Source organism: Akebia trifoliata, chromosome 8 (assembly GCF_017979445.1).
Source record: "Akebia trifoliata isolate Shusen 1 chromosome 8, ASM1797944v1, whole genome shotgun sequence".
NCBI classification, from domain to species: domain Eukaryota; kingdom Viridiplantae; phylum Streptophyta; class Magnoliopsida; order Ranunculales; family Lardizabalaceae; genus Akebia; species Akebia trifoliata.
This window is the reverse complement of record NC_141382.1, coordinates 726,270-747,956: the sequence shown is the minus strand read 5'-3', so window position 1 is coordinate 747,956 and position 21,687 is coordinate 726,270. Positions and strand designations below refer to the sequence as shown.

Below are 21,687 nucleotides of genomic sequence, written 5' to 3'. Positions count from 1 at the left end.
TACCATTTATCTTTAAGGAAGAATTGAATTGGCAGGAATTATAAATAAATAGTGCACATGTTTCTCACTAATTTTAATTTTTTTTAATCTTAAGTGATATTTTTAGGTTAATTACATGATCTTTCATACCATTATAGAAGTGGTGGACTAATGAACTTTATGACTCTAGGTTCTCAAATCAACTTTCAATATTTGAGATCCTAAATTTTATTTCCATACTTTGATATTGAAAAACCAAAACAAGAATATCAAATCATAATCTATTCATCAAAATATTTGTTCTGGGATCTAATTACTTTGGGTCAGATGAGGAGTTGGGTTTCAATCCGATTAAATTAATTAGTTGAAAAAATTAGAGTGAAGATTTCCCTAGCCTTTTATGAAAATATTTTATTGCCACACCAGCTTTTACTTACCCCAAGGTGCGAGTTAAAGTGTTATTAGTATCATATAAATTGGGATGCTCTTAAGTAAAAGTTGCCGTAGCAATAAAATCTCTCCTTTCTTACAAGGAATGTTTTAATTACTGAACTGATGAACATATGGAATATTTTTCAAATTGCTTAGACCCTTGTTCAATTTGGTCTGATCAATGTAGGTTTATTAAATCAACAAGTGTTGGTAAAAAAAGGGAGAGATCTTGAGTTTAAGTCCAATGTTAATCACCCACATGGATTTATCCCTACTTACTTGATATGTGTGATTTTTGGGGTATTGCATGTACTTGAGGATTTGAGTGAGATATAAAGTTTTAAGAGGTCGGTTGCCTTGCATTGCTAGTCAGGCCTATGGGTATGGGATCTCACCATAAAAATAAAAATAAAATGTAAGCTTATTAAACTAAAGGGTTGGAGTGACCTCAAGATTGGACCTCATATTGCACATCTTAACGAGAAAGTGGATAGGATCATAAATGCTTTTTCACTTGTATCTCAAGGAAAAGCATTTATAGTTTTCGTACACTTTCATGTTAGGGTATGCGATGTGAGGTCCAATATTGAGGACACTTTTATTCAAAACTAAAAAAAACTCATTTGTTGAACCAATTCATTCCAAAATTCCGCTCTATAGATGGAGCCATCGGTTAGGTTCGATTTTTAAAACAATGATTAAGACCAGTTTTCATGCCTAACCATAAATGCTACATTTATTTACTAGTGTGGTTTAGTTGTGTGTATTCATTGTATTTTAATAATAATAAGATATTAAAAAATGATACATAACATTCCGCCACTGTGGCTGTAGTTTAGTGGTGAGAATTCCACGTTGTGGCCGTGGAGACCTGGGCTCGAATCCCAGCAGCCACATCATTTTTGGTGTTTATCTGATATGACCTGCCTTATTTCTCCTTCAAAACCGGCCTACTAATAGCGCTTTATACATTTATTTTTTATAACATTGTCACTCCAACATGCCTTTTCATCAAGATATGAGGTGGAGACACACACCCACATCAGAAATATTTACCTCACCACCATTCAACCTTTCCTCAAGTGAAACTAAACCGAAACTCATCTAAGGAGTAGTTTTCTCGAGAAAAATATTGTTGGTATTTGATCACACATGAAAAAACTTCAAAAGACAAATGATTTTAGTTTTGAGGATAGTGAGCATAATTGTGGGAGACAAACATTAGCATTTTTCCATCTTGATGAGAAAATCATTTTCCTAGGGGTTGGATCGATAAACATTTTCTACTAAGATAGAAAAATTGTTATTGATATAAAGTGTTTTTCCTGCAAAATACACAATAAATCATGAACAAATCACATATAATTATAAAACATAGGGATCTCTCAAATATTCATCAAAATATGGAGGTTTCTTTAAAATTTTGTTATTTTAGATATTTCAACAAATAATTCTTGAAATGGTGTTTGTAAGGATATTGTTGTAATTTTTTTTTCTTTGGGCTTAGACTCGTATCTCACTTGATTTGACACATTGCAAAACAAGTTCAAGGTAATGGGTTTAATTTCTCTTAAGCATAAAAAAAAAAAATAATAATAAATAAATAGAAGGGTATTGTTGAAGAAATTAGGCCTCAAACTATGTATATTTTCATCAGGATACAATTGATAAATTCATGCGGTTGACGTGGCATGTGCACAAAATCATTGATCTTTTTCTTCGAGATACACAAGGAAAAAATTTCCACGTCAATTTATCAGTAGTCTAAATTTTGGGAAAATTACAACTTATTCACATTTTCTCCTTAATGTTTTATTATTTTTCTAATTTCATTTATTTTTTCAATCAATCTTCTTCATTAACCTTCTCCCAAGTAACCATTTTATTTTTTCCTACCGAATCCAATCTATTTATCTTTATTCAAAATTTATTCCATTAATTACTTTATAATATTTAATCCAATTCTCCTTAAGAATTGGATCCAAACACTCCACAATATTCAAACTTACAAGTGTATTTCCGTGTGGACTAAAATGATGGCCTTTTTATAAAAGGAAGAAAACTCGAGGATGTTTCTGTAATTTCACAATTATTTCGATTACAAATTACAAACTTGACTCCAAAGTCCACAACACAAGCAACAAAAAGGATCGAAGTGGAGAACCTGTTCATCTATCACTGTAATTTGCTTCGATCCACTTTTGTTTATTTATTTTATTTGTTTCTCATATTTTGATTCATGTTTTTTATTACTAATTTACAACTTGAGAATCAGATCTACTGTTTTAGATTTTGGACTTAAATTAAGGTTTCTTGAATCTAGATCTACTGTTTGTCCGTGTTTCTCTGCTTAGTGTGGGTTATGCTTTGTGTGTGTGAGTGTGTTTGTTTGTTTCCTAATTCGAATTGAAGATTTTCTTTAGTGTTTAATGGTGTTTAATGATTATTGTTTGATGTATGGAGTTAGATCTAGGGTTCGCTAAACAGAACGCGTGGCTCTGGACATAGTGTAATGGAGGAGCGAACCCTAGGTTTTGGGATAAATAAGGCTTTGATGACGATGACACATGAACTTGTGCTTAGAGGAAAATTCAGATTAGTTCATCTTACCTGTTTTCTTTTATATGGACAATCAAATTTTTAAGAACAAGGATCTGTGGTGCTAAATCAGTAAAACAATTTCAAAACTAAGCACTTAAATGGGGAATCCGGAAGGCAATAATTTCCTTGGGATTCCCCCCAAACATAATTCTTAGTTGGATGCACACAAACAACCATAAGCATAAAGAAAATATAACAAGAGAAAATGAGTTATAGAAAACATTTAAGGTTTTTTGATGGTGTTCTTTGTCAAATCTGTAGACTATGTCCTCACCTTCTGAATTGATCCACTATTCTCAAGAATATTACAACTATCTTTCTACAAGGCTATGCCTCTTGGCTGGATTTTCCTCCCATTCTTTTGTGGGAGAAGGTCTCTTAACATAAATAAAAATCTCTTATTAAAAATAAGTAAATTTCTTTCGTTATGGTAAGAGCCTATTTGGATAGAAAGTAAAAAAGGTAGAAACTAGCAAGGAAGAAGGTAGTTTTGGGAGAAAGTAACCTTTAGATGATAGAAATTAATTTCCTTTTGCTTTTTAAAAAGTTAAAATTTTTATTTTCTGAAAGTAGTTTTCTAAAATAAATCCAAACAAGTTCTTTAACTTTTTAACTTTCAAATGTAAAAAAGATACTTTTTTTATTTGTATCCAAACGGGCTCTGAATCTTATCAATTAAGTTGAAAATAAATAAGAATCATGATAATCTGACTACCCCATGTGGCACACTCAATCGACTCTCCTAATGTGACAAGTTCGAGAACTGTAGATGTGTACGCCTCAAGATACAAAACTGCACTTCCCCATAAAAAATGTGTATCCTGAGGTGTATCGATCTATGGTTACCGAACTTGTCATATCAAGAGAGTCGATTGAGTGTGCTACGTGGGGTAGTCAGATTATCACGACTTAAGAAATAACTCTCTCTTCAATGAAGGGGATGGATAAATTATGATTTATCTTGGATGGGAAGGTGCATTTATCGAGATTATTTAAATAGCAAATTTTTAGATGTGTCTGGCCTAGTCTAAATATAACTAAATACATCAACACAATGTTCATTTATCAAAACGTTCTCTCTTCAAAAGTAAGTAATTCATACTCAAAAGAAAAATTGTTAGGTTATGCAAAAATACATTAGAAATTATTGCATCCATAGGTGAATTTTATTGGAACTATTTCTTTGCAAAAGTAACAAAGAAGAATCCCAATTTATAGACTTCTAAAACCCCGAGCTTACTATTCCTGTGTAAGTTAACACTAAAGAACTCCTAGAACAATTCAATTAGTATCTAAGCTTATCAATTTCTTTTTCTTTAGTAAGAGAATTCATTCCCTAAAGTATATCGAACAACATAAAACCCTTTCGCAATAATTAAAATAAAGAAAGACTCCCAACTTGTTATAAGTACATTAAAAACTGATCTAATATTTGGGCTTCACTTGGTTTTGAATACTCAAATTGATTGCACGTTCCTTGGGCTACCAAGATACTATGCTCTTGCATCATACCCTCTCATTTGAGAAGCAATTGACCTTGAATTTGGATTTGGATTCAGTTACTGCAATATGCCTTTCTTGTTGAAGAGGACTTTTGACTAATTAGTCCGTCTTCAATTCATTCTTCTTGGTGTATGTTTAGACGTTTCTCTTGATATATTGAATCTTCTTATTATCAATCATGCTCTGATGTTAGTCAAATATGCCTTGTCAACTCTGATGACATTGGAATGAGACACTTCAAAGTCTGAGATTAGATAGTTATCTAGTCAGCTTGATTGTCCTTGAATTTTGAAGGCACATATTCTGGAACCAACAAAAGACTGTAAACTTTTGACACTCTGATAGGCAATGCAACGAACATTTTATCTTTAACTTATGTTGGTATGTCATACGTCTTTGATGTCTCCAACTCAATCACCATGCATCATAGGAGTTTTGGACTGATTCGGCTTCTCTAGATTCTTCCTGTTCAACTGTAGCATCTCTTGGAGAAGATTTATTTATTTTTTCTTTTATAAGTATAAATTTCATTAAAAATAAAGAAGAAATACAACTGACCAAGGAGGTCGAGGTGACTTACCAGGGAATAAAAGCAAAAGAAAGCACTAGCCTAAATCTTCAATGTAGTCCCACTTAAAATCAAAATCCTTAAAAAATAATCCCCTATGGTCCAATGATAAATCATTGAAACAGGAATGCTTTGATATTAAGATTGACCCTGTGGAGCTCCTTATTGCTACCTTAATTCCAAAGAGCCCACATAATTGCAAAGGAACGAAATTCTAAATCATCCACCCTTGGGAAGATACAACATTACTATATCAACAAGGAGCTCTAAATCTGACAATTAGGGAAATCTAATATCACAAATTGGTTTGAGGAAGATTTTTTCATCACATTTTCTTAATCCTTATCTGGCTTTTTAGCTAGAAAAAGATTTGGGGTGGAAGTCTCTTATAAGTGAACGTGGTGTTATCTTTCTGAAAAATATATGTATATTTGTTGGAATATAGAAAGCTTGTTGTGGCAATCCGTGGTTGTCCCAACAACAAGTGACATTGATCCATTGGATCACAATAAACAAATTTTGGATATTTTTCTCCCAATGTATACTTAATGAAACTGTTTTCAGAATTGTACAATCTTTGTTTTACATCTTAAGTTTGATGTGATAATTCTAAATTGCTTCTATTAATATTTGTGGTGGTGTTGTATGTTTTGTCTTGTTGCAGATGATCGACGACCAAGACTTGGGATTCTTTGCCAATTTTCTTGGCATTTTCATATTTGTTTTGGTAATAGCTTACCATTATGTAATGGCTGATCCCAAATATGAAGGCAACTGAAATCCTCCTTTTCAATTTTTCATTATTCTCTCTAGCGGATAAAGATGAATTGTTAACTCTTCATTGAGATCCAAACTGATACATTGGTGTTTTTAACCATGTTTCAAATGGAAAAATATTTTTGATTTATTTGTTTAACCTAATATGGTGATATAATTTTTGAGGTGGATCAGACATTTCAAACAATCTAAAAATGGAAATGAAAAGGTTTTGATTTACTTAATAAAGATATTACAATATGATTTATTTATATTCTTGTAGCTCCACTCATTTGTTGCAGTATAATTTCTGATTTATTCTTGTAGTTCTATCGATTCTCTACACAAGTTGTTTAGTGGCAGGGACTTCGATGGGTAGCCTTCTGAACTTCTAATGGTCGTGTCATCGGTTTGGTTTTCCGCCAACTTACCTCTTATTTTTAATCGCTAATGATTTTCTGACTTGAAAATTTTCACTCACTTCTGTACTTGGCTGATGTGGCAAGGGTATAGAACCATTGATCAATTTCCTTGTGTATCCCCAAATAAAAGATCTATAGTTTTGTGCCCTTGCCATGTCAACTGCGGGCGGACACATATTTGTGTTTCAACTATTATGGATAGTTGTTAATGATCGTGAGGTGGGTATGTTATTTTATACGTGGATTGGGGGGTGGGGCAGCCTTCTCAACTTCTTATGCCATGTCAACTGCAGGCGGGCGGACACATGTTCGTGTTTCAACTATTATGGATAGTTGTTAATGATCGTGAGGTGGGTATGTCATTTTATACGTGGATTGGGGGGGGTGGGGCAGCCTTCTCAACTTCTTATGATCATCTCATGTTTCATTTTCGTTTGCTTACCTGGTATTTTTCAATGGATAAGATTTTCTAAGAAAGCATAAAGATAGATATTTACTATTTCTTTATATCTCGATGAAAAGCATCTATGCTCGCATACACTTTCACCTCACGATGTGCGACGTGAGGTACAATGTAGAGGTCACTCTGGAGCACGGCTCTTTCTTTATTTGGGTGTATACCATGTTGTCTAATATCAAATTTTCAATTAATTGGTGTTATAATTAAGAAAATGGTGTGTCAATGGATACTCAACAAAATTATATCCAAATGAAAAGCTTCGTATTGTCCCATCACATCCATTGTTTGTGCTCTAAAATTTTCATTTCCAATCTTATTTGAGGTCCACAAAACTAAGAAATAAGGCACAACTCTCACCCAATGCATCCAAATTGATGAAACACACAATACATCGAATACAAATTCAACCAAAATAGACAAACAAACACGCTATAGTCAATCCTTCTCTCTCTCTCTCTCTTAAAGATGAAAACGAGAGCCGTTGATGATAAAACAAACAGCACGAAACCCAGAAAGCAGCGAAGAAAACCCCATAAACAGAAATCCACCGAATCCCAATGCGATCGAGATGTAAGATTGGACGCAAAACGCATTTGACACCGTACACGTGTCTCTTCCATTCAAGGTACGAACCAGTGCCATTCCAGCCGCGTCCGCCGACAATAGCAGGTAAGCAAAAACCTTCCAAGAAATCGCAAATTTTATAAGATACGTGTCGTATCGAAGAAGATAACTTCACACACACACACACACGCACACAGATTTACCTGATCGTGACTGAAATCAAACCAGACCTGTACAGTCTCTGGTAATGGAGTGGTTCCTTTCGAAATCTCCCAAACTGAAGCACACATCTCCGCTAAGGAGTAAAGGGCGACAATCGCATTTGCAGCTAAAACAAGCCTGCAAATTGATTCAAATTGGATCTGTTTATGTTTTTAACTAATAATAAAAAGCCCTAAAAATTAGGAGACAAATTGAGCTCAAAATTTACCTAAAACCATCAAAATCGCGCCAATTGGGAGATTTGGAGCCTCTAGAGTTGGTAGCCATGAAAATAGTAGAACTAATACAAAAGCAGAAAGAGGCGACACGGAAAAGGAGAATCAGATAGTTAAATTTTCGAATCTTTTGTACGGACAAGGTTGACTGGAAGTGATGAGGTGTGATGCGTGGTGGGGTTTCTCCATTTCTAAGAGATTGAGGAGATTGCATCGTTGATGTTCTTTTTTGCACACTAAAACACAGATTGAGATTCTCTATTACTGTTTTTTTTTGCAACCTAAAACACAGATTGTGATTGAGATTGAGAGAGAAGGAAAAGAAGTCATGAAAGAAAGAGAGAGAGAAATAAAAATGAAGTTCTCTTTCTTCCCTTTTTTCTGGATTTTGGGAGGCTATTTTATGGGGTTGATTTTGGTTTGAATCACGGGAGATGGCGAGGATTGCATGAGAGAGAGAGAGAGAGAGAGAGAGAGAGAGATGGGGGGAGGAAAAGAAAAGTGAGGAGAGATAAAAAGAGGATACTTTCCTTTTATGTTTTTTTTTTTTTTCTTTTGGGTTTACGTTTGGAGCTGATTGGTTCAGTGTCACTGCTCGTTCCCTATTTGGTGAATTGTTTTCAAACTTTTTGATGCGAGTCTTCTTCAAAGTTCTGAAGCGCGGAAATGGCCCATAGTTTAATTATTTATCGGATAACTTAGAATACATTTATATAATAATGTTAATTTTTTGTATAAAGATTAATAGAAAATAAATTTCTTTTCTTTCATGTATGCATATACACATGAAAAACAAGGAAAATTAACAAGCATAATCAAATTTCTTTAAAAAAAAATAATAAATAAGCATAGATCTTCACTATTTATTTTATACCAAAACTAGTGATAATTGGGTCGATTAAAATAGTTTGTTCGTAAAAATTGGTTAGTACTAATTCATTTTAGTTTAGGAGTCCAATACGAATTATATTGCAAATTGATTCTATGGGGGATCAAGGAAATGAATTCAGGTCTAAAGCCTTCTAATAGTGGGAAGTCGGTTGCCAGTACAATGTACCAACTTCAAGTCCACTCTCCACCAGTGAGAGGCGAGTGAAAAAGGGGCTGAATGAGGCCCTAAGCGAGCAAACAGACAGGACAATACACAGTAATATAGAAAAGGAACTACTTACTATCAATGATAATTTGAATTGCAACTCTCATAATTTAATTCAGTAATATAGACCTTCGTTACTTGATTTGTTTGTCAACTTTGGTTCAAGATTTTTCACCCATGAGTTGGAAAATTCCTTTAGATATAATTCAAGCATGCAAGTTGCAAGTTCATATAATGTTAAAAGGCTTAAAGGGTTAAATAGTTTTATTTAAAAAAAAATTCTAAATTTTCTTTGTTTTTACGAACAATCATGAAAACGATAGTACTTTTTTATTGTTACCTAAAAGATAATATATATATTTTTTAAATTATAAAAAAATGAACTGTCCAACAAGGTTATACATATTGGAAGGTCAAATAATGGAGTTTATGTTTTGTAGAGCCCCGATTGTATGCATTCAAGTAAGCCAAAATTCAAGAAATTAATGCCTAAAATATCTCCCTTTTTAAAATTTCCTTGGATTGTGACTTGCATGGTATGTATTGGGGTGTGGAATGAGGGTTTCAATCCTCTACCATGGGTGCATTCAATCCTCACTCTTTTATATATATATATATATAAATTTTGAAAAATTACTATAATTCCCATAATAAACATTAAAATCAATAATATTTTGAGAGTTTTCCTTCTTTATGTATATGCATAAAAAAGAAGATTCCTAATCATACTCAAAAATTTCAAAATAATAATCCAAATAATTTGCAATGCTTGGATTTTGCAAATTAGTTAGTTAGTCCGTCACTCATTGTGTTTCATGAACTCAAAATGAATCCTAAACTATTTCACCTTGTACTAGGTTGCGACTTTGATTCAAACATACTGCTACACGTTTTAATAATTGAAATGCATTAGTTGATTCTTCCCATGGACTTTTCTTTGTGAAATGATTTAATGGGAGATTGGACTTGAATACTGTCTAGGTTATTTTATTATGATGAAAGTGTTGTTTCAGAAGTCAAACATTGACAGCGCAGATTCAAAAAAAGACTTGAGGACACATTATAATCGACCCTCATTAGATTAGTTGACTTTGAATCGTGAGTCAAAGCAAATTATCATCAAAGAGCATATTTTCTCTAAATACTTTTCATCAAAGAGACGGTTGAGATTTCATAGAGATTAGTATTCAACTTCTAAGGTTAGTACAATCTTTTATAGGGATACTTTTCTTGGGAATCTCTAACATCCCAACAATCCCAAAACGTATGGAGACTCAGTCGTCTCTCTCAATGGCCCACTAAGTTAAAAGTAATAAAATTGTGATTGTTTTACTAAAAATAATATCTGGAAGAAACCATAGGTTAGCATCTTATAATATAAACAAATGCATGATTCACATTGCAAATAATGTAGGGGGAGAGAGAGACTGTGTGTGTGGACTTATTTTTCATTGTACTTGTTTGTTAGTATAGGCTATGCATGCAAATTATCATAGAATTGATTTTTGGAAAATCACAAGAGTGACACAAATGATGTGGTGGCACACACATAATCATAGATGCTTTTTACTCTTATCTCGCGAAAAAGCATTTACGGTAATATGCACGACACCACATCATCGTGTCACCCTTATGTCTCCCTTTGTGTCACCCCAACACCGACTCTTGATTTTTCATTTGAGTAATGCTGGAGGTCATGGGCGAATTTAGAGTGGGGGCAATGGGGGCACTTGCCCCCATAAGTATTTTCAAACATACCAGGAAATAATGGACTATTGCGGCAGATAATAATGGTGGATAAAGAAATTTGTCGCTATTGCCCCTACACAAAAAAGTTACTCTTAGTTGTTCCCACAAAATTCTTTTACACTCTAAGTTGCCCCTACAAAATAATGTCCACTCTTATGTTGCCCCCACAAGGGTAAAATCCTGACTCCGCCTTATTGGGGGTGACATTGGGATTTAATTCGATTCTCACATTTCTGACATGGAGGTGTGCACATATCTCAAGGAAATACATCTATAACTATCACATCAATACAATGAGAATCACAGTGAAAACGCAAGGATTTTCCTTTTTATTTTGAGTAGTTAGCTGTTTACATGTGTTTCGTCATTGCAACTTGCAAGACCTTAAAAAAGAGTCTATGTAGAATTAAAATGAAAGAATATATGAATTTTTGTGAGTAATGTTAGTATTAGGATATGTTGTAGTACAATAAGGTGCAATGTGATATGTGAATTTTATTGACTCTCTTGAGTTAAACAAATCCTAACAAGAGAGAGATTCTATATATATATTATAATCTAATTCTAATTTAATAAGATTTATATATATCCTTGATATTCTTATAAAAGATGATTTATCATATTATAATACACCTTATTACAATGCATCATCCTAACGATATTCATGTGACCCTTCAATTAATGAGCTGATTGTGCATTTACAGGTTGTTTCTCACAATCATGAATTAATCATCGGACCGATGGTAAAGATATGGAACCAGGCACATGTGAGATCCTCCTCATTTATGATCGTTGCTTTGTTATTGTACAACTGTTCATACCATGCATGCATATTGTCATAAATAATTGCACAACTTATCATTTATTTCAAATCATACCGTCATGTATGACGTGTCGTGACTTTACAATTATAATATGTGGAACCGAATGGCACTCTTGAGCAGGGACTATTAATCATCATTTAACACATTACTTATTGGTCAAGGGAATTATGTAAATTATTTTTTTTTAGTGAAAAAGTGTAATCTATGACTACAAGTTGTCTATTCATAATGGAATCGGTGTGATTCGTGATCTTACCTCAATTTTGAGGGAAATACGGAATTTTTGGTGTGTGTGATTACTTATTGTTTCTCTTGTTCTGCTTACGAGTTGTTTCTACCTTCTTCAATCGCCCATCAATCTGCTACCTCTTTCAATAGCCCATCACGCGCCTACCCCAAATATTTATTTCTTTGATACTTAAAATATCTATACCCTTTCAATCCCTTCATGTAATTGCCACGGGTCCTAATGTAATGGGATTTTTACTTAAAATTAATTATTTAAGTAAAAAATAATAATTAAGTAATAAACATTATCGTAAATTTCAGAAAAGAAATGGGTGAGTGGCAAGCCAACTTTATGTTTTCAAGAAATATGACATAATTGGCCAAAACGATCCAGAGTTGATGAATAGTCCTTCTCATTAAAATCTGAGTAGCTAGAGGAAGTTATGGAGTCAATATTTTCCTAGGCTCCCGAGGAAATATTTTTGGGTAAAATTAGTTGAAGAATTATTATTGAATTGTGATAATCTGATTACTCCACGTGGCATATTCAATGGACTCTCCTAATGTGACAAGTTCGAGAATCGTAGATTTGTATGCCTTAGGATACAAAACTACACTTCCTAATAAAAATATGTATCCTAAGAAGTACTAATCTACGATTCCCAGACTTGTCACATTAGGAGAGTTGATTGAGTGTGCCATGTGGGTAGTCAGATTATCACAACTCATTATTATTTTCACGGGAAAAGTACTTCTTTAAAAAATGATTTTTTACCCGTTAGGGAGGAAAAATATTATATGACCCAACTCTAATGTTTTAGTCGAAATTAAACAAATACTCTTAATGACGTTTGCTATGCACAATCAAACCCATGATAAAGATTTTTTTAAAGAATTTGTTATCTCAGTTGTTTTCCCACAAATTAATTTTCACAAGAAAATATTTTATATAAAATAGCCAAAGAGAGAAAAAGAATTAATAATCTAGATAGCCTACATTTCTATTCCCTCAGACAATATTTCGATGCCAAATTAAACAAAGGGTTCTTCCCACATGTCGTTATCTAATTTAATTTTGTGTCTAAAGACTTTTATGTGAAATTAAATTTCAAAATTCCCTCTTTCACCTTGAAAGTTTAGTTCCTAGTAGAATCAGCACAGTACAACCATAAGAGGAAAAATGAAATAAAACAGCCTCAAAAGGAAGCAAACAAAGTGGCATCGAAATGATTGCTATAATCGCCAAGCATGGAGTGGCCAAAGACATGTAGATTAACTTAACGACAATTAACTTGATTAAGGTGAAATATTTGGATTGTCTAATCTTAGTTACGCTTGGTAGGCACGCCCCATCCACATCTAACGTTGGCCAAAGACAATATCAACATCCACCTTGTCCATGTCCACCCTGATTATACAACTAATAAATTTGTATCATGTCTATCATAAGTTATGAATGTATGGGTTATGAAATATGTAAAGATTAGTCTGATAAAATGAGGCATTTACACCTACATGGTTGATGTGACAAGTGCATAGAACAGTAGATCTTTTTCCTTGTGCATCCCGAAGAAAAATATCTATAGTTCTGCGCACTTGCCATGTCAACTGTGCACAAACTGCATGCATGTTAGCGTGTCATTTTATCACGTGACTCATACGTAAACTTTGAAGAAATATTATGCGGGAAGGTAAGATTCTTTTTGAAATAAGAAGTGAAAAGAGCAGCACTACTCAGAAGAAAAAAAAAAAAAAAAAAAGAGTTTAGTGGTGGTGGTGGTGGCACCATTGAATAGCAATGTACCACAATCATGTATTTAGTGAAGCTTAAGCTCTCACACCATGTAAAATTTTATTAATAACTTGGAAGATTATTACATGAATTCTACTATGATACTCTAGCACTAGTCATTAGATTTGAATTTTTATGATAGATTATCAATTATAGATACAATCGCTTTTTGTTATTAAAATGTAATGTCTATATTATTAGAAAATGAAATTTAACCTTATTTTTCATCTCTAAATCAAAATCTTAACTTCATTTTTTCATTTTCGCTATCACCATAGCTACCATCACATTCACCATTTTCGTTGCTGGTCACCTTCTTCTTCTTCTTCTTCTTCTTCTCTCTCTCTTCTTCTTCTTCTTTTTTTTCTTCCTCCTTCTCCTTCTGCATCAACCCTGCTTTCTTCTTTTTCCTCTTCCTCCGTCCGCTTTAACTCTCTCTTTCTCTTTCTCTTCCTCCATCCGCCCTAACTCTCTCTTTCTCTTCCTCCTCTTCTTCTTTTCTTCTTCCTCAATTTTTTTTTCATGATTTTGTTGAGATTAAGTTAAACAATGAAATTTGATTTTCCAACCCTACCCATTTTCCACCACTATTCTTTTCATGGATTTCAAATTCTATGTAAAGTTACTTTCCATGCAATTAAACACACCCTAAGAATGATTTATCAAACTAACTATATGTTACATTTTTATTATTAAAAAAATCTCTTACATTATCAAATTTGTTATTCAACAAACCTTATAGTGGGACCCACATCTTTTGAAAAAAAAGATTGAAAGTACCTATGGTACCCTCATTTCTTTAAATTAATACGTGTTATATCCTACTTATATCAACATCCATACTCACCAGAAACATGGAAAGAGTATGATGTGTATTTGATTAAAAAGCTTAGGGTATCAAAGATATTAATCATATTAAAAAGCTAAGGTGTTAAGTAAGAAAAACACTTTTCTTGGTAAAGAACTTTAATTATCTACATTGATTGTAAGAAATAGTGAGGAAGATTACAATAAGAGAGATTTATCGAAGTGACTAGTTGTGACATTTTTATTTAAAAAACTCTCTTACTTTATCAAGTTTGTTACTCAACAAACTTTGGAGTGGGACACACATCTTTTATAAAATATTGAGTCCCTTTAGTAACTTAATTTTTTTTAATTAATACACGTTATATCTTATCTCTCAACATCTAATCTCATCGAAAACATGGAGAGGATATGTTGGGTATTTGATTAAAAAATTAAGAGTATTATAAGTATTAATCATTTACAATTAAGTGAGCCCCACTCCAAGGTGGTAAGTAAGAAAAACCCTTTTCTTAGTAAGGAACTTCAATTATCTTCATTGATTGTATAAGACTAAATAGTGAGGAAAATAACAATAAGAGAGATGTATGGGAGTGACTATATGTTGCATTTTTATTTAAAAAACTCCCTTACTTTTATCAAGGTTTGTTACACAACAAACTTTAGTGCGACCGACATCTTTTAACAAAGATTAAGTACCTATTATGCCCTCATTTCTTTAATTAATTCTTGTTATATCTTAGCTTCTCTCAATATTTATTTTCACTAAAAACGTGGAGATGATGCAAGGGGTACTACAAGTATTAATCATTTACAATTATTTGGGCTCCACTCTAAGGTGGGTTAAGTAAGAAAAACTGTTTCCTTAATAGGGAAAGTCTCCTTACTAAATCAATTGGGGCCTTCAATATGACTTTTTTTTATCAAGTCAAGACGATGTGACATTGGATTCCTAATGTGATAATACATGTGGGCCCAATGACCCTTACTAAGATTTGAAACCTTACTAACTTTGCTAAGCTCCTTGTTAGCAATTTGGAATATGACAAAACTTCAATTCGTGAAAAATTCGAGTTCTATTCAATTTTGAATTACAAAAATTTAATCTAAAATTGGACAAAATTTTGATAAATGAAAAATATGCAACATATACTTCATATGTGTACTAACTATTTTATCTCAAAAATTCGACCATATAATAGTGATGGTGGTGATCAAATTGGTGATGATAATAATGAAGGTGGTGCTAATGAGGGCACTGAGGTTATTTGTTCCATTGATTTTTTTTTTTTAAAAGACAAAAGTCAAGGGACAAATCATCAATTTAAAAAATTAAGGTGTGATCTCAAATAAATATAAAAGGATATGTCATTAATTTTTTAAGGATAAAGGAGACATTTGTCAAATAAAAATGTAGATTCCTCTAATTTTTTTTCCTTAATCACATCCACTTCAAAGTCACCACAAAGTCCAAATTCACACTTTGCAACATACAATAAATTATTTTTTTCAAACTTAAAAGTTCTAAAAAAATGCATTTTATTCTTTTAAAACTTAAAATCCATGAATTATTTAGAATAATTCAATAATTCCGAGAATAATATTTTCATTAAAAAAAAAATATTGATGAATTTTTTAAGAATTAAATGGGAAATTGCTAACAAGGGCCGGGCTAGCCCGGTTAATTAATAAGTAACGAAAAGGAAATTGTGGAGAGAAGAGATTTGGTGGAAAACGAGGGGTGTTTCCGTTATTTTATATCAGTCTCTAACAGAAGACTACATCTGGACTCAATACAATAACTACACAAGGATCAGAACTACATCAGACTTGCTACGAAGCATTTTCTCACGAGTCGTGTTGGGGTGACACAGAATTTTCTGTGATTCTCACAATTCTGACATGGAGATGCATACATAACCGTAGATGTTTTTTTCGTATCACGAGGAAACACATCTATGGTTATGTGCACATCCCACGTCAGATTTGTGAGAATCGAAGTAAATACCCTATGTCATTCCAGCATTTTTTTCCTTTTCTCAATGACAGAAGATAACCTTCAGCTCACGCGTCGAAGAACACTCGTGCCCGTAGGTTAGCGCTACGATATCGTGCGCATATGTGAGCGTAGCTGGACAAGCTTGCTTGAAGAATTCAGAATAACTGGACGGTTTACATATCCGAGGACTATTATAATGGTTCCTACAACACAACTCGTCCGTACCGTACGCCTCACATCCACTCTTACATGCTACAACCGGTCCATCAACAAGAGGACTGCGCACCTGCAAGGCACTTGGACACGTGGCAAGCATATTAACCTTACATCCGACAACTGGGCAAGTCCCCTTGCCCTCATGTGGGGTCACCGTTAAGGGGATGTTAAAGCCATCAACAAGGCTAACGCTGTAAGAGGATAAATCGTTAGATCCGTGATGGAGGCTAAATTGCGCCAGAGTGGCTGGTGTTTTGCCTCCCATGCCGTTACATTCGAGGCTTCCACAGTCGCCAATGACGCAAGAGAAGTTGTTGTTGGTGTACGTGCAACCAGTACGTGCCCACAAGCGGCCGGACCAGGGTTGGACCGGGGCTGGGAAGGACCGATGGTTAAAGCTTTCGAGGAAGAAACCGCCTTTTTGGAGAACTTCGTGACCCGAATTGGGTTGGATGGCAGGCCAGACGGGGAAGAGGCAGTGGTTGACGACTGTTAAAATGAGTTGAGCGTCTGTAGCTTGCGTGAGGGTGCGTAGGATAAGGAGGAGGGTGAAGGTTAAGAGAAGAGAAGAGAGGGAGAAGAAGGCGTAAGCCATGGCTATGGTATTTGGATTTTGGAATTCGGGAAATTTCTGAGGGAGACGGTTAAGGAAAACGTGGGAATTTATAAGCTGGAAGAGTATGGGATTTGATCAAGTACTACTGTCAAGGTTTTGAGAAAATAAACTCTGCCACGTGTTACTTGATCCGAATTATGAATATTTGACCCCACTTTGGGTGACATCTATCTTTTTTATTAGAACAAGAGAAAGGAGTTGCCGTTGAGGATGGGAAGGCAACGTTGTGGGTGTTTTTAATTGTAAAATTGAAATTTAAGTGGATAAAAGGTGTCTAATAAAAATGATTTTTTTATGTCCAAATTACATTTTGGGCGGGCCAAGTCCAATTAGTGGGTCCAAAAGTGAGTTATATGCTCGGCCTTTTAGGGATCAGATCGATGTCAGATGCTAAGCACGCATAATGTGATACATCAATAGAGATAATATATTGTTGAATATACCCTACATCCTATTTGATGCCGATCCACTTAATAAACTTTAGTTATATGGTAAAATTTTGATATGGGAATAAAATTTCACTAATGATTTTTTGACTACAAAATTTTCATTCTATCTGCATTTGGCTGATGTGACAAGGGAACACAACCATTGATTATTTTCCTTGTATATCTTAAAGAAAAATATTTATGATTCTGTGCCCTTGCCACGTCTACCGTGTACACATTTAGTGAAAATTTTCAAATTAAAAAATCACGACTCACAAAAAAATTTCAAGTGAAATTATCTACCTTTATCTTTGTCACTTATGTTTATATAATTTTTGAAAATATTAGATGGAATCATATTTTTGTAATGCTCATATCAATCATATTGAAAATTATAGAATTTGATTCTTTTGAGACTGAAAATTCTTTCTACAAGTGATGAGCAAAGGTTGATGTTTGATTTTAATGTTTTCACTTTATTTAATTGTAAAATCATGTGTGTTGTTTGTGTTAAAAGCGAAGCAATGAAAACAACAGAAATCACCCATAAAAAACACAAGGATATACAGATTTGACAATGTACCTACATTTACAAATCAGACAAAAATAATCACTATTTTCTATTTTACTTTTATAGTCCTAGAGATTTCTATTTATAAAATCGAGAGTTGTTAAAATGAATCTATCCGTCCAAAAAATAGAAAATTCTTAAAAAAATATTACATTATTATCTTTTTCGTAACTTGACAAAAATTTGGGTAGGGTGAAAATTACTCCTTACTCCCTCGATTAAACTTTGGGCCTAGAGATGAACTTAGTACGACAATCCCAAAGATTAAAGGTTGCAAGAGTAGATTTACAATGAGGGCAATGGAGCACTTTTCCCCCAAGTGTTCTTAAAAATTATAAGAATTTACATCAAACATTTATGTTGTGAAACACAACAAATGCTCTCCCTCGACAATCTGTAATACACCGAAGTGGCAATATTTTAATGCAACGGGGCCAATCAAGATCGTAGCCTTACCTGCTAATCTACCTACCAAACAAAGCCAATCTGGTGGACAATTTTTAACCATCATGTATTTAAAATATTATAGTAAAAGATTTAAGTAACGTGGCATGTTCGAGCTGCTCTAACTTCCAATTTCATGGAAGTGCGTTTTGTTTTCCTCTCCCCTAGTGCTTTTTAATTACAAAAGCTCTACAGATAAAAGCATTAAAGTGCTTCGCCTTATAAACCCATAAACCATAGATGTGGGTGTCACTTTACTAAAATAATTAACGTCTTTAATTTCGAAGATTAATAATATTGATTAAGAGATAGATCTCGAAAAAAAGAAATAAAAAGGAGTGCCCATGACAAAAAGACGCATAATCCAACATGATTTCAATCTCACAAAGGAGGGAGAGGGGAAAATAGGGTGACAAAGGAGCAATAACGTATCCTTGCCAATGATGTTGTAAATTTATTTTACACTTTAAAATGCAATTAATACACTTTAAAGTGCCATTAATACACTTTGGAAATTGGATTTTGTAACCAAAAAAAAAAAAGAGGACCTTAAAAAATTTATTTTTTACTAAAATACCCTCAAATTCAAATCCATATTTGAGATACCCTTTGGTGTTTTAAAATTAAAATGATGTCATAGTTAGTCCCTTGACTAGAGTCTTTTGTGAAAGATAGATAAAAATAATAAATAAATAAAACCCTAATCTTCAACTTCTTGAAAAAAAAAAACTTTGAAAATTTAGTTCAAAAATCCAATCTTCAATCCTTAGAATAAAAAAATTTGTTTTATTTATCAATCCTTGGTATTTCTCTTATTTATCATCTTTCCATTAATTTAGTTAGAAGAATATAAGAGTTACCTTATATTGAGGGTATTATAGGTATTAATCATTTATAATTATGTGAGTCTCACTCCAAGGTGTTAAGTAAGAAAAACCCTTTTCTTAGTAAAGAACTTTAATTATCTTCATTGATTGTATAAACTCCCTTACTTTTATCGAGGTTTGTTACTCAACAAATCTTAATGGGACCCACATCTTTTAATAAAGATTAAATACTTGTTATACCCTCATTTCTTTAAATTAATTCTTATTATATTTTATCTTCTCTCAATATTTATTTTCACTAAAAACATAGAGATGATGCAAGGGTTCTTGATTAAAAAGTTGAGGGTATTATAGGCATTATTCATTTACAATTATGTGGGCCCCAATCTAAGGTGGGTTAAACAAGAAAAACAGTTTCCTTAGTAAGAAAAGGCTTCTTACTTAAATCAATTTGGGGCTTTTTAACATGACTTATTGATCAAATAAAGGAGATGCGATGTGGATTGCCAATGGTGATAATACATGTGGGCAATGACTCTTACTAAGATTTGAAACCTTATCAACTTAACTAAGCTCTTTGTTTGCAATTTGAAATACAACAAAATTTTGATTCATTCAAAATTTGAGTTCTATTTGATTTAAATTTGATAAATAAAAAATATATAGCATATGTTTCATATATATATATTATCCGTTTCATTGGTGATATTAATGTTGGTGATAATGAAGACATTAAGGTTATTGTTCTATTGATTTTTAAAAGAATACCTAACTCAAGGGATAAATCATCAATTTGAAAAATTAAAGTGTAATCTCAAATAAATATAAAAGAATATGTCATTATTTTTTTTAAGGATAAAAAGGGCATTTGTCAAGTGAAAAATGGATTCCTTCAAATTCCTCCAATTTTTTTTAAACATATCCACTTCAACATACAATAAAATATAGTAATATATTTTTTTTCCATGAAATTTTATAAAAATTTGTAAAAAAATGTATTTTATTTTTTTCAAACTTAAAATCCGTGAATTACTCAGAATAGTTCAATAATCTTGAGAATAATACTTTCATTAAAATATAAAAAAAATTGGTGAATTTTTTAAGAATGAAACGGGAGATTGCTATCATGCTCAGGCTAGCCTCGTTAATTAAGTAACAAAAATGAAACTGTGGAGTGAAGAGGTTTGGTGGAAAACAAGGGGTGTTTCCGTTATTTTATATCAGTCTCTAACAGAAGACTACATCTGGACTCAATATAATAACTCCACATGAATCAAAACTACATCAGACTTGTAACGAAGCATTTTCTCAATGACAGAAGATAACCTTCAGCTCACGCGGCGAAGAACACTCCTGCCCGGAGGTTAGCGCTACGCTATCGTGCGCATATGTGAGTGTATCTGGACAAGCTTGCTTGAAGAATTCAGAATAACCGGACGGTTTACATGTCTGAGGACTATTATAATGGTTCCTACAACACAATTCGTCCGTACCGTACGCCTCACATCCACTCTTACATGCCACAACCGGTCCACCACCAACAGGACTGCGCAACTGCAAGCCACTTGGACACGTGGCAAGCATATCAACCTTACATCCGACAACTGGGCAGGTCCCCTTGCCCTCATGTGGGGTCACCGTTAAGGGGACGTTAAATCCATCAACGAGGCTAACGGTGTAAGAGGAGAAATCGTTAGATCCGTGATGGAGGCTAAATTGCACCAGAGTGGCAGGGGTTTTACCTCCCAAACCGTTACATTCGAGGCTTCCACAGTCGCCAGTGACGCAAGAGAAGTGGTTGTTGGTGTACGTGCAGCCAGTACGTGCCCACAAGCGGCCGGACCAGGGTTGGACCGGGGCTGGAAGGACCGGTGGTTTACGGTTTGGAGGGCGAAACCGCCTTTTTGGAGAATTTCGTGACCCGAATCGGGTTGGATGGCAGGCCAGACGGTGAAGGGGCAGTTGTTGACAACTGTTAAAATGAGTTGAGCGTCCGTACCTTGCATGAGGGTGCGTAGGATAAGGAGGAGGGTGAAGGTTAAGAGAAGAGAAGAGAGGGAGAAAGCGTCAGCCATGGCTATGGTATTTGGACTTGGAATTTGGGAAATTTCTTGGGGAGAAGGTAAAGAAAAACGTGGGAATTTATAAGCTGGAAGAGTACGGGATTTGATCGTGTACTACTGTTTAGGGTTTTGAGAAAATAAACTCTGCCACGTGTTACTTGATCCGAGTTATAAATATTTGGCCCCACCTTAGGTGATCTCTATCTTTTGATTAAAACAAGAGAAAGGACTTGCCCATAAAAGTTGAGCATGGGAAAGCAACGTTTGATCTTTCACCAACAAAATAAAAGTTGTGGGTGTTTTTT

The 21,687-nt window shown here is 33.7% G+C and overlaps 3 protein-coding genes, 1 non-coding gene and 1 pseudogene across 4 annotated transcripts; 2 read left to right on the top strand and 3 right to left on the bottom strand.

The window, feature by feature from the left end:
* The first annotated feature begins 1,235 nt into the window (after positions 1-1,235).
* On the top strand, positions 1,236-1,307 carry TRNAH-GUG (transfer RNA histidin (anticodon GUG)). Its single transcript has one exon. It is a non-coding gene; the product is annotated as a tRNA-His (tRNA).
* Positions 1,308-5,747: 4,440 nt separating this feature from the next.
* On the top strand, positions 5,748-6,111 carry LOC147395263 (dolichyl-diphosphooligosaccharide-protein glycosyltransferase subunit). Its single transcript, XM_086451239.1, has one exon. The coding sequence runs from the start codon at positions 5,748-5,750 to the stop codon at positions 5,859-5,861; it is 114 nt and encodes a 37-aa protein (XP_086307365.1). The 3' UTR covers positions 5,862-6,111.
* Positions 6,112-6,960: 849 nt separating this feature from the next.
* Positions 6,961-8,222, bottom strand: LOC147395262 (CASP-like protein 4C1). Its single transcript, XM_086451238.1, has 3 exons — positions 7,716-8,222; positions 7,489-7,624; positions 6,961-7,402 (listed from the first exon to the last, which is right to left on the bottom strand). Exons 1-3 carry the CDS (start codon positions 7,934-7,936, stop codon positions 7,181-7,183), a joined length of 579 nt encoding a protein of 192 aa, XP_086307364.1. The 5' UTR covers positions 7,937-8,222; the 3' UTR covers positions 6,961-7,180.
* A 7,719-nt stretch (positions 8,223-15,941) lies between these two features.
* Positions 15,942-17,106, bottom strand: LOC147395261 (osmotin-like protein). Its single transcript, XM_086450900.1, has one exon. It carries the CDS (start codon positions 17,026-17,028, stop codon positions 16,258-16,260), a length of 771 nt encoding a protein of 256 aa, XP_086307026.1. The 5' UTR covers positions 17,029-17,106; the 3' UTR covers positions 15,942-16,257.
* A 3,396-nt stretch (positions 17,107-20,502) lies between these two features.
* LOC147395260 (osmotin-like protein) lies at positions 20,503-21,449 on the bottom strand (annotated as a pseudogene).
* Between the last annotated feature and the right edge of the window lie 238 nt (positions 21,450-21,687).

What these genes read in the sequence shown, in the direction of transcription:
- LOC147395263 (XM_086451239.1), top strand. Translation starts at nt 5,748, where the DNA reads ATGATCGACGACCAAGACTTGGGATTCTTTGCCAATTTTCTTGGCATT.
- LOC147395262 (XM_086451238.1), bottom strand. Translation starts at nt 7,936, where the DNA reads ATGCAATCTCCTCAATCTCTTAGAAATGGAGAAACCCCACCACGCATC. An exon ending in CGCGATTTTGATGGTTTTAG is followed by an intron (nt 7,625 to 7,715) that starts GTAAATTTTGAG and finishes ATCAATTTGCAG; the next exon opens with GCTTGTTTTAGCTGCAAATG. An exon ending in TTGATTTCAGTCACGATCAG is followed by an intron (nt 7,403 to 7,488) that starts GTAAATCTGTGT and finishes ATTTCTTGGAAG; the next exon opens with GTTTTTGCTTACCTGCTATT.
- LOC147395261 (XM_086450900.1), bottom strand. Translation starts at nt 17,028, where the DNA reads ATGGCTTACGCCTTCTTCTCCCTCTCTTCTCTTCTCTTAACCTTCACC.